Genomic DNA, 12,473 nt, shown 5'->3' with positions numbered 1-12,473 from the left:
GGCCTCCAGTGAAGCTGAGCCAGCCGCTGACCTGATTGACATGGGTCCTGACCCTGCAGCCACCAGCAACCTCCCATCCCAACTGGCAGGAATGAGTAAGTATGCTGGGGGCTCCAGCCAAGGGTATGTTACAATGCATGTGTAGCCTCAAAGTTCTGAGGGTGCCTTCCTATACTCCCCAGCAGTAGTTCATTGGTCCAGGTCTCTCTTTGCTGGGCTCCCAAGCCAAATCTTGCTGCAGGGTTGGGCACTTGAGAAAAAACTTGTGAGAATGCCCTGGGAGCACCAATGCTTCTGAACCCCTTGGATCTAATAAATCCCACTGTGCTCTGACGATACCTCTGCACTGATATCCTCCCCAGCCCCCCACCTGAACAACCTGAGGGCATCAGGACAGTCTGCTGCTCAGCCTCTGGAATTAGTTCCTCCTTGAAGAGTGGGAGGGAGAACAAGAGACTGCCAGAAACAAGCTTCCATCAGGGCTGAGCCAGAAGGCACTCTGTGTTTTGATGGTACTTGGGGATAAAATCCAGGGCCTTGCACATGCTAGACAAGTATTCTGCCTCTGAGCTATACTCCCAGCTCGTTTATCGATTTCTTTTGGTGTTTTGTTTTGAGAAGAGTAGATAGTTTAGGTTTTATTTGATTTTGGTGGCTTTTGATCATTTGTTTGCTTGTTTTTCAAAACAGGGTTTCTCTATGTAGCTTTGTCTGTCCTAGAACTCGCTCTGTAGACCAGGCTGGCCTCAAACTCACAGAGATCCACCTGCCTCTGCCTCCTAAGTGCTGGGATTAAAGATGTGCCACCACCGCCCAGTTTGACCCAGGTTGTTGCTAAATGCTTAGTGGCCCATCTAGGTTAGCCTTGAACTTTCTCCATCTTCCTGCCTCAGTCCCCTGAATGCTGAGATTACAGGTGAGTGCACCTCCCTGTACTCTTGATAAATGTGAGCAGTTATCTCCCTGATCTTTTTGTTGTTATTTATTTCCTTTGGTGTTTTGTCTTGTTTTGTGCAGTGCTGGGGATTAAGCCTAAGGCCTGAAGTATGCTAAGCAAATACTCTACCACTGAACTGTATTCCAACCCTTTAATTTTGAGACAGAGCCTCACAAGGTTCCTCAAACTGTCCTTGAATATGCTTCATTGTAACCCAGGCTAGCCTCAGTTTCTCCTGGGGCTGGGATTACAGACCTGCACCACCAGGCCTGCTTGAGATTATAATGTTACTTGAGGGTGTAATGCTGTTGACTGCCTGCTCCAAGCCAAGCCCCACTTTGAATAACTGATACTACACTTGTGAAAAGTCGGATCTCATCACTGTCATGCTGACCAGCCTCTTCCACTAGTGCAGTGGTGATCCCCAACCAGAGAATTATTTCATTGCTACTTTATAATTGTGATTTTGCTACAGTTATGAATCATAATATAAATATTTGATATGCGACCCCTGTGAAAGTATTCAACCCCCAGAGGGGTCACAACCCACAGGTTGAGAACTGCTGTCCTATGTCACAGGCAGCGGTTTTTCCTGTTCTCTAATCCTCACCACAGCCAGGAGAAGGTGATTGTACAACCACCTTAGAAATGAGTACACTCAACAGAAAAGAAGTCCAACTCCCACCACCTAACCCCTAATACTCTTCCAACAGATAGCCCTAGACCCAGATGGGACATGGAAAGAGCAGGTGGATATCTCACCTGGCCTTTCTTTCTCTGCAGACCTTGGCTCCAACAGTGTGAGAGCTGGCCTGCAGTCTCTGGAGACCTCGGGTCGCCTGGAAGATGACTTTGACATGTTTGCTCTGACTCGGGGCAGCTCGCTGGCCGACCAACGGAAAGGGTAAGTTTCCTGTTCCATCTTGCTCTCCTGCAAATGGGGGGTTCAGGATCCCTGAATCTGGATTGGAAGTGGGCAGGCAGGAGAAAAGACACACAGTCCCTAAGTTCAGTCCAGCATGGCCTGGCGAGCACTGTGATCCATAGACAGAAAGGGATGAGCAGGAAAAGGATGCCAGCATCTGACCAGAACCAGAACCAAGGCTGGCCATAAGCCATGGGACAAGTGGCTAGCATTTGGCAGCACCAGTTTGGGAACCTTTGGCCATTTGTCCAAAACATTGTGTCTGGCTGGCCCACCATCTTATGTAATATGCAGCCAGTCCCAAGTCCCCAGGGGCAAGGAAGGCCCCTAGCAAAGCCTTAGGGGCTTCCAGGTCTTGACTGTCCCATAGCCACCCCTATCCCCAGAGGAGACTCTGGCTCCATTGGTGTATGTCTTTTGGTATGAGCTATCCATTTTCAGAGAGGTACTGTCATCAGTCAGAGCCTATAATGGAGCTACTTTCCAAATGCCACTCCCTGCCTTGGCTGACCTCATGCTGGCTCCACATGTGCATGTCAAAGGAAATAGTTTAGCTACTATTTTCTTATCCCTTTGCTTATGACCCCTTGGCTGAGCTGTAGGCATCTATGGTTCTTACAACCAAGAAAAGTTCTAGATTAAAGAAGCCTTCTAAGTACTCCCCCATGACTCCTTAGTGACCATTCCGTCTTTGGAGGTACTGGCCAGAGGGAATTCCCTGTGCACACTGCAGATCCAGGTGAAATCTGACAGTCTGCAGCCAGCAGATCCATACTGAGGTGTGAACCAGGTTTGCCTTTACCCTAAGCAGTCTGGACTCCCAAGCCCAGAGACTCTGGGACTAGCAGCTTACAATCGCCATGGAGTTAAGGATGCTGCTGAAGCTGCTATGCAGATGAAAGCTAATGAGTCTAATGGGACCTACACTCAGGAGTGTGGCCTGTCCACATAGGCCCCAGGGTACAAAACAACTGGGCACACTGGAGAGTACCTCGTGTTGAACCGGTCTGCCAGCATGGCTGGGATGCGCTCTTGCACCATCATCCCTCCATGGGGAAGGCACACATGCAGCCTGCCCTTCCGGGCAGCAGTCTTCATGTAGTGGTGTACATGGCCATTGTTGTGTGATACAGTGCTTGACTGGCGGGGCAGGTAGCTCTTCAGAGGGCTCAAGGCCAGACGGGTTTAGGGACCATTTCAGGTTCTAGGAACAGCATGTGCAGATGCTTGGAGGTAAGGTGAAAGGGCTGAGCTCTGGCCCTTCACTGGGCACAGGTCTGAGAAAGGGAGCAGACACTGAGAGGATTACACAAAAGTTCTTCCTCATGTTGGCAATAGGGGGCAACAGGGGCAGGGGAAGCGTTTCCTAGCAGATTTGTGCCTCTGAAGCTCCCTTTGGCTGGCATAGCCATTCCACGCCCTCTTAGGCCTTTGTCTTGCCTGTCCCCCTCACTACACTTGCAACCACCTCCTCGCTACAGAATGCACCTACAGAGACAGGACTGGGCCCTAGCTATGAAGTCCTTGTTCCTTTGTTCTCTTGCCTGGCTATGATAGATCCTCCCATGTAGTCACCTGGATAACCTTTTCTGCCCAGATAGTTTTCTTACCCTCCCAGCCTTCCTCCCACTCCAGGGTGACCTCTTACTCCCTGTACTTCAGTCACACCACATACTCCTTCCCTGTCTTCATCTTCCAGTAGCCAGGTGACAGTCCCACCCCTCTCAGCCCTAGCCTTCCACCTGCCTGGCTGCCTGGCCTCCCTTTGGGGATGTGTAGAAGAGCTGTAACCAATCCATCAGAGAGGTTGGGAGCCTTCCTGATGGTAAGCCAACGTCAGATGGGCCTCAGCAGCTTACATACTCATTTTGGCAGTAGAAGGGACTCTTACATTCAAATGCACCCTCAAACAGAACCACAATTTATGAAATTCAGATGGGAACTGCTCAAAAAGGAACCTATGCAAATTCTCCATGGGCATAGGGTCACAATCTATTTCCTAGTCCCTCAACTCGGCCCAGAGTGGTCACAGCCATGTGTGATCTTGTTCCTGGTCTTTGGTCAAGTGCTGTTCCTAGATTCTCATGCATGATTGATGCAAATCATTATGGGGCACATATCTGAGCATAATCCTCAGTAGCAGAAAATGGAGCCACTTCTTCCTGTCCCGGGCTTGGAGAGAAGGAGCCTCGGGTTAGGCCATCCTATGACCTGAGCCACTCCTGCCCAGGCCAGCCCAAGTCTAGCTTACCTGGTCCCCTTAATCCTCACGTTGCCTTTCAGGCCTGGTGTGGTCAGGCAGCATCTGATGCCTTGCTGCTTTGTATTTCAGGGTCAAATATGAAGCCCCCCAAACCACAGATGGCCTGGCTGGGGCCCTGGATGCCCGGCAGCAGAACACCGGAGCGGTAAGCATAGAGGTCCTGTTTTACCCAGAGTCTGCCAAAAAGAAGGGACTCTGGGCCCACTATGAACTCAGCATTGGCTTGGCACAACCCTTTCCCATCTGACTCTCAGTTGGCCCTTTGTGGCTAATGTCATTATTCCCAATTGAGAGCCAAGGAGGCACTTACCCAGCAAGGATTCAGACCCAATCCTGCCTCAGGAGCTGGTGTCCAATGTGGTCCTGGGTTCACATCCTACTTCATCAACTGCCAGCTTTGGGTCATCAAGCAAATTAACCCACTGGCCCTGTTTCATCTTCTTTACCTGGAACTTTTAACAGCAATAGTAGTTGAGAGAAGCCTGTGAGAGAACAGCACTGTCACTAATAGCAGCATGGGCAGAGGGATTAAAATGGAGACCCTAGAACAATTGTCAGAATTCCCAGGCACTCTGTCTGTTTGTTGTTTGAGATGGGGTTTCTCTGTGTAGCCTTGGTTGTCCTAGAACTCACTCTGTAGACCAGGCTGGCCTCAACCGCACAGAGATCCGCCTGCCTCTGCCTCCCGAGTGCTGGGATTAAAGGTGTGCACCACCACTTCCCAGGCTCCCAGGCACTCTTTTAAGTCCAATTAATTCCTTGACTATGTGTTGAGGCCCAGATTGAGCATTCTGTGGCCACCTTCCTCAATGGTAAGATCTTCAAGTATAATCTATAGTGAGCCAAGTCACTGGGAGTGTGGGGGAGCTAGAAACAGCACACCCCACTTAGGAGATAGAGGAGAGCAAGGAGGTCACAGAGGAGGAGTGTGGCAGATGGACGCTGAGGCCAAGTGGGCCTGAGAAGTGGAAGGAGAGGTCTAAGTGGTGGCTAGGACCATGGGCATTATCTTAGGTGAGGTAAAAGCCATTTGAAAGCCTTGGACACAGGAGAAGGAAAACAGAGTTCCATTAGGAGATCCTCCTCAAATGGGGCAGGATCTGGTGATTCCCAGGAACTCTCCATCTGCATTCATGTGCCTCCTATCTCCTTGCTTGGGGTCCATTTCAAGTCAGAGCACAACAGGCACAAAACACTGGGGCATGCTGGGCAGTGGTGGCGCACGCCTTTAATCCCAGCACTCGCGAGGCAGAGGCAGGCGGACCTCTGTGAGTTCAAGGCCAGCCTGGTCTACAGAGCGAGATCCAGGTCAGGCACCAAAACAACACTCCCTGACTCGGGGAGAAAAAAAAACCACTGGGGCAGGCTTCATGGAGTACGAGGGCCTCCATTGGGTATGACAGAGCACATCTGCACTGGGCCTTAGTGCCTCTGCATGCTTTTGAACCATCACTGTTGAGCCTGTGCTCTGTTTTGGCCCTATGCTAAACCCTCATGTTCCCCTCGTGGGAGTCACTGCACAGTCCACTCTTGCTGCCACCCAGAGATGGAGGCATCTTCCCAGGAGAAATACGTCGCCAAAAGCATAACCAGTGTTGTGTTTCCAGGCTCCACAGCTGCAGCCACAGTGGGAAACAAGCACAGCTCCACTCACTGACAAGCATGAACATTCTTACTCTCTCTCCCCTTTACTTGGGCCAGCCATCTGTTGGATGCAATTTTTGAGGACCAAGCCAGCACCCACTCTCAAGGACTTAAGTCTGACTAGAGGCAAGGCACATAATTCACTGACTACCTGGATGTGACTGCAAGATCAAAGTTCAAACTGGACCTGGTAGGCAGTGCCTTTGTCCAAGACTCAGCAGAACTGACAACTTGTGTGATGTACATTGTTGCACCAAGGGCCAGATTCTCTCCTTCACTCCCTGGGGTGCAGCAGTGGGCTGGGCCTACTCTGTCTGTGTAGAGTGGACAGGGAGGTCAGTGCATAATGGCCTGGAGCCCCTCCACCACCCACCTGCTCTGGGGCCTAGAAAGCTTTCTCTTTGCTGTTGGTAACTATGAAGCCGGCGGACAAAGCAACTTTTCTGTAACTTGGGTGCCTCTCAGAAGCCCTTGGCCAGTCACCAGTCTGGCTGATAGCTTCTATTCTTCAGCTTTGAGTATGCAGGCCACCCTTTGGGATTCCATGGGAATGGCAAGGAGTTCATTGTTGTTTTTGTTTTTAAGATTTATCTATTTATTATGCATATAATGTTCTGTCTGCATGTATCCCTGGAGGCCAGAAGAGGGTACCAGATCTCATTATAGATGGCTGTGAGCCACCATGTGGTTGCTGGGAATTGAACTCAGGACCCCTGGAAAAGAACTTAACCACACTGAACCATCTCTCCAGCTCTCTTTGTTGTTTTTGGGTTTGTTTTTTTTTTTGTTTTTTTTTTTTTTGCTCTTCACATTATCCCAGTCTAGAAGCTCTGGGCTCCTACCACCATGGTTCTCCCGTAGTGAGGCACCCTGGGTAGCTTCCTTTATCCCCTTGGCTCTGCTGCCATACCTGTGTATGCACACACATACACACACTGTCACATATGTGCACATGAACATCTAGGTGGAAGCGGCTGCCAGCCCACCACTGGCCCTGAACTCAACCCTACTGCCTACCACCCTGGTGAGGCTCTTTGCCTGAAATGAGAGAGTAGTAGTGTAAAGAACCTAATGATCGATGGTCAGACAAAGCATGTGAGCAAGGACCAGGCCACAGAATTGGTACTAGGGAACATGACCCTGGGCACTCCTTCCTCCAGCAGTCAAGGGACAGCAGTTAGCTGAACAGGCCTGGCCTGCCAAGAGCACCTGCTGCTGGAAGGCTATCCCCCGCCTCTTCCCTGTACTAAGTGATAAGCTTGGGCCCTAAACTGGTTTGGTCAGAAACTATAGCTCTCCTCTGTCCAAAAGCTGCCAAACAGGAACTTAGAGTTCCCAGCCCTCCTCTGTACAGGCTCTCTGCTGAACTTGCCTCCTCCTAACAGCACTCTGGATGGCGGTTGTATTGTCCGGTGAGGAAGACAAATATAAGAACATTATGCAAGATGCCAGGAGTCACTCCAAAGACCATAGCAGACCATATGTGTGCTCCTGACCTCCAACCAGATTGCCACTGCGGAAACTGTTAACAGAAAAAGACCCCAACCCCTGTTCCTTTTAGGAGCCATCATGTGAGAGCCCATGTGTTTGGGCCTAGAGTCAAATGTTCCCATCTAGAAAGCTGCCCCTGAGACCACCAGCCTGCCCTTTCTGGAACACTCAGACCCTCCTTCCTCTTGGATCCTACTGTTTCTGCTTCTGCCATTAACTGAATCTACCAAGGTGCTGGAGACAGAGCCTCTCTGGCATTGCTCTGAGCACAGGTGGCCAGGGTTCTCCTTGTCCTGGACTGTGGCATGAAACTTCCCTCAGCTGGAACACCTCCCCACACTTCCCGTTGTCGGGACCAGATGTCCATTCTTTCCATGTGGGGAATGGCTCCTGTTTGCCCCTTGCCTACTCCAGCTGCTAGGAGCACAGTCCCTGCTTATTCTTCTGGATCTGTGTTCCTTCACCTACAGCCCGGCACCACTGCAGAGTGGTCCTAGGCAGCTGGAACAGGTAATCCCAGGATGTGTACCCCAGCCGGAGCCAGAGGAAACTCAGGTCAGGGTGGGTGAGTGAATCTCAAGGACCATTCAGCTTCCTTCACGGCAACCAGACCACTGCCCTTCCCTGCCTCACTGCTACCTTCCTTCCAGATCCCTGCCACCCAGGCCCGCATCATGGAGGACATTGAGCAGTGGCTGTCCACAGATGTGGTAAGTTGGGACTCACTCTTTGCCTAACAAGGAGGGATCCATTTGTCTTGTAGAGGGGCCTGGTGTATAACTGGTGAAGAGAGATAAGTATTAATGTCCTCATCTGGTTCCCCAGTGTCCTCCTCCAGGCAATAGCCTCCCTGTCCCAGATCACACCTCCAGTGTGAGGTCCCTACACGTGTCAGCCATCATTCGGGAGATGGCATTGGTTATAGACCAAGAGGAGTACTAAACCGTGTCCCCACAATAGCCCCTGGAGACCTAAAGCCATTCAGAGGGAGGCATCATTATCACCCCATTTCATATCAAAAAGGCTGGGCTGGAGAGATGGGTCAGTGGATAAGAGCACTGGCTGTTCTTCCAGAGGTCCTGAGTTCAATTCCCAGCAACCACATGGTGGCTCACAACCATCTGTAATGAGATCTGGCGCCCTCTTCTGGCATGCAGGCAGAACACTGTATTCATAATAAAATCTTTAAAAAAAAAAAAAAAGGCTGATAACTTCAAGGGACCCAGCTCCTGTCCACCACCTTTCTAAAGGGGCATGACCAGAAGGCAGAAGTCCTGAGCTTGGCATCAGGGCTTCTCCCCAGCTTCTGCCACCACCTCTGTGGACATTAAAGACCCAGTGACAGCTTGAGCACTTCCCTTCCAAAGGCTGCCATCCATAAGCAGCAAGACTTTGTTTTTACCCAAATTAGGCCAAGGACTAGGCAGGACTCAGGCCCTACTAACTAGGGCAGAAGCCTCATTCCATCCCCATGCCCCACGTGTTCAGGTGGTTAATGGGTTACAGCTTAGCTCCAGCCATACTTGAGCACAGCTTTAGCTCAAACAGTGCCAGTGGGTGTCAGCCTTCCATCCATGGAGCTAGACAGTCCTGTCTCTAGATCCTGGAGGAAAGGAATGTGCTGCTGGGCACCACACCTGGGCTTGATATTCTGTGCTTAGCTTCCAACAGCTACCAGCTTAGCCTCTGCTGCAGTTCCTTTCTTTCCTTCTTTCCTTCCTTCCTTCTTTTTCCTTCCTTCCTTTGTTTTTTTTTTTTTTTTGTTTTGATTTTGTTGTTTTGTTCTTGAGACAGGGTCTCTATGTAGTACTGGCTGACCTGAAACTCGCTCTGTAGACCAGGCTGGCCTTGAACTTACAGAGATCCTTCTGCCTCTGCCTCCTGAGTACTGGGATTAAAGGCATGTGCCACCATGCCCAGCCATCCTTCCTGTTTCTTTAAAAAGATTTAATTTTTTAAGATTTATTAATTTTTGCATGTATGAATGTTTTACCTGCATGTCTGTATGTGCATCACATGCATACCTGGTACTTGAACAGGTCAAAAGAGGGCATCAGATCCCTTGGAAGTAGAGTTACAATTGGTCATGAACTGCCATATGAGTACTGGCAACAAAACCCAGGTCCTCTGCAATAGCAAAAAGTACTCTTAAACACTGAACTATCTCTCCAGCCCTTAATTTTATGTTTTAATTGTGTGTGTGTGTGTGTGTGTGTGTGTGTGTGTGTATGTGTTCATGTGAGTGCAGTGCCCAGAGAGGCCAAAAGAGGGCATTTGGTTCCCTTGAACCTGGTGTTAAAGGCTGTTATGAGTTGCCTGATAGATGTGCTTGGAACTGAACTCTGGTCCTCTGTGGGAATAGGATGAGCTCTTAACTACTAAGCCATCTCTTCAGCTCCAGCCTCCTTGTTTAAAGGAGAAAAAAGTCATGACTCAGAGAAACCGGAACACCTGGAGCCTGAAGCTCAGGAAGGAGTGAACCAAGGCCTGTGTCCTGACACTAGGGTCAGCTTAAGCACAACCCCAGCACTGGTCCTGGTCAAGGGCCTGTCTTTGCCCACTGAGTGGGCAGGCTGTACAGCTCCCAGCAGTACTAACCTCTATCTCTTTCCCTCTGCATTCTCAGGGCAACAGTGCTGAGGAGCCCTCTGGTGTCACCAGTGAAGGTAACAGACCACCCCTTCTACCTACTCCTTCCCTGGAAGTGATAGTCCTGTCCCTGTCCCTGTCCCTCCCCAGCTCTAGCCTACAAGACTACTCTTTCCCATTAGAATTTGACAAATTCCTGGAAGAACGGGCCAAAGCTGCCGATCGACTACCCAACCTGGCCAGCCCTTCAGCCGAGGGACCCCCGGGACCTTCTCCTAGCACAGCTCCTCGGAGGAAGACCCAGGAGAAGGATGATGACATGCTGTTTGCCTTATGAATGCAGGGTCTGGCACCCTGCAGCCCAGGGCCTAGCACTCTCATACCCACTGGGGCCCCTCCCTCTCTTGGTGTTAAGGCTGCTTGGGGGTGGTGTGTTAACCCCTTCTCTCCTCCTGGAGCCTGGGTGGCAGTAGGATGAACTGGGGGAACGGGTCAGCCCTCTACTGGGATCCTGACTGGTCCTGCCTCCTCCAGACAAGCTGACCTGCCTGATGTGACCTGATTGACCTGGTGTGAGACTGCTTCCATGAAATTCCCCTGGTTCCTTCCCCAGGGAAGCCCATGGGAGCCCTCCAGAATCCACACTACCAGTCTAGGTATAGAGGAGACATTACCACAGCTTTGCCCATCCCTGCCCCTGCAGAGCGGGGCCTGAAGAAGGCTTTGGCTGGCTGTTGGGGTGGGCTATGGTGGCCCCTGCTGAGCTGCCCACTGTCCAGGTACGAAGTTGCACCCAGTGAGGCAAGACCTCACCAGTCCAGGTGTCAAGCAAGATGAGACCTCGGGGATTCTGGGTACGCAAAGCCCCCCAGTTCCTCCACTGCCTTTTCCCCCATCCGTGCTCTGTTCCTCCAGCAGGACTCCACCCAACTGAGGCTCACCTGTTGGTTGGTCCTCAGGTACAGGAAGAGATGCCTTTTGTGTCCTCAAATAAAAGTAGAAAGCCATCTGCCAGCGTGATCTGCTTCTAGCAGGAGGCATTTTGACCTCATGGTGGGCAGGGCCTGCTTTAAGCTAGAGGCCATCTAAGAGGTGGGCATCCACACTCACAGCACAGCAGGGTGGTGCACACAGCCATACTCACAGATAAAACTCCTGTTTCACCACACAAATCCAGCCTCCATCTGTTCTGCATAGGACAGCCATCTGCCTCTTTGGGTTCCTTCACAAGTGACTACCCCCATGCTCTGCCCATCCTACAACAGTGGCATGTTGCTCAAGAGAGGGAGCCAAGTATTGGTGGACAGTGTTGGCATGTTGGGGCAGCAGGCCACAGGGAGAATGCTGGTGCCAGCCATGACCCAGGTGCTCTGCACTGTCTGCACTGCATGCTGGTGACTAGAACTCATGGCCACCTTGGCACACAACACTGGGCACTGGGCTGTGCACATCAGGTGTAGGCACCCAGACCTTGCCTGGTTCTACACAGCCCTCAAGAGGACAGAGGCTAACAGTGGTCAGCACACATGGTCTGGTACCTGTTCTCTGAGACCTGGCTCAGCCCTCTAGGGACAGTTGGGTAAAGGAACCAGATTAGGGATAGCCTGCATGGGCCCTGGCTGTTCCATCTTTAAGCAGGGGAAGGGCCGAGTGCACGTCCAGGCCAAGCCCATCTACCCCTGGCCTGGTCCCACAGCATCCATGGTACAGGTAGATAAGAAGGGCCTTGTTTGATTAATTAACAAGTCATGGAGGAGAGAGACCCCAGCCCACTCCTCTGCCTGCTTCCTTCATTCTCTCCATGTCTGAACCCTTTAGGGAAACTGACTTTGTGATGATCAAAGCCAAGGCTGCTGCTTTCCTGTGTAAGCTAGAAAGCCCCAGGAAGTTTCCACAGACCACTCCAGAAGCCCAGGGCCCTACCAATAACTACAGCTACCTACCATCTTGTCTATTACCAGGGTTTGATATTGTCTGAGTGATAGTTGTAGGGCAGACATGGTATTCAGTGCAGGGGATACATATAGGGATGTGACAAATGTTCCTGCCTGGGGACTTGTAGAAGGGAAGGGGCAATAAGATTAGATCTGAGATAAAAAGGGCCACTGCACTAAGTGGGAATCAAGGATTAACCAATCAATCCCCAGATTTCCACCAAGACAGGGCAAGGCTGCAGGGGCTCTCTCTGGAGACCACACAGACAGCAGAGGAGAGGGGATGCTGGCAGGAAACCAGGTACTGCCTGCAGACCTCAGGTCAGTTGGCAGCAACATGGCTTGGAGCACTGCTGTTCTCCTTCCTCAGCACAGCCTGCAGTGTTGCTGCCCAGCTCCAGGCATGTGTCCGTTCGGGACAACTGCTGGAGACCTAGAGGGCAGCACCAGTCTCTCCTCCTGCCTTGGATGCCCCTTGCCAAGATCCCAGCAATAGGAGTGAAGCGGGGGCTGACCACAGGGCCTGGTGCTAGCCCTGCTACCGAAGCCAGCACTTCATGAAGCCCCTGACCCCTCCATGATAGCTGGAAGGCTGTCCTGCTCTGACGTGTGTGGGCCTGGCTTCAGGATCAGAGTCCCATTGTGACCACAAGATGGCAGCAGTGCTGCATGCACAGGAGTTCTTGCTCC

At 51.3% G+C, this 12,473-nt stretch overlaps 1 protein-coding gene across 2 annotated transcripts in view; it reads left to right on the top strand.

Annotated features, from left to right (window-relative positions):
* The window catches only part of Tom1 (target of myb1 membrane trafficking protein), a 37,233-nt gene extending 26,377 nt beyond the window's left edge, over window positions 1-10,856 (top strand). For both annotated transcript variants that reach the window (XM_052726835.1, XM_052726836.1), the window contains exons 10-15: window positions 2-95; window positions 1,721-1,841; window positions 4,195-4,270; window positions 7,911-7,970; window positions 9,887-9,926; window positions 10,032-10,856. In XM_052726835.1, coding sequence (XP_052582795.1) covers window positions 2-95; window positions 1,721-1,841; window positions 4,195-4,270; window positions 7,911-7,970; window positions 9,887-9,926; window positions 10,032-10,186 — 546 coding nt within the window. In that variant the 3' untranslated portion in view covers window positions 10,187-10,856. The remainder of the gene's footprint in view (window position 1; window positions 96-1,720; window positions 1,842-4,194; window positions 4,271-7,910; window positions 7,971-9,886; window positions 9,927-10,031) is intronic.
* Window positions 10,857-12,473: the final 1,617 nt, after the last annotated feature.

This window comes from Peromyscus californicus, unplaced genomic scaffold (genome assembly GCF_007827085.1).
Source record: "Peromyscus californicus insignis strain IS unplaced genomic scaffold, ASM782708v3 Scaffold_8__1_contigs__length_139910024, whole genome shotgun sequence".
Taxonomy (NCBI): domain Eukaryota; kingdom Metazoa; phylum Chordata; class Mammalia; order Rodentia; family Cricetidae; genus Peromyscus; species Peromyscus californicus.
The sequence above is the reverse complement of the archived record's forward strand: the minus strand, read 5'-3'. Positions and strand labels throughout refer to the sequence as shown.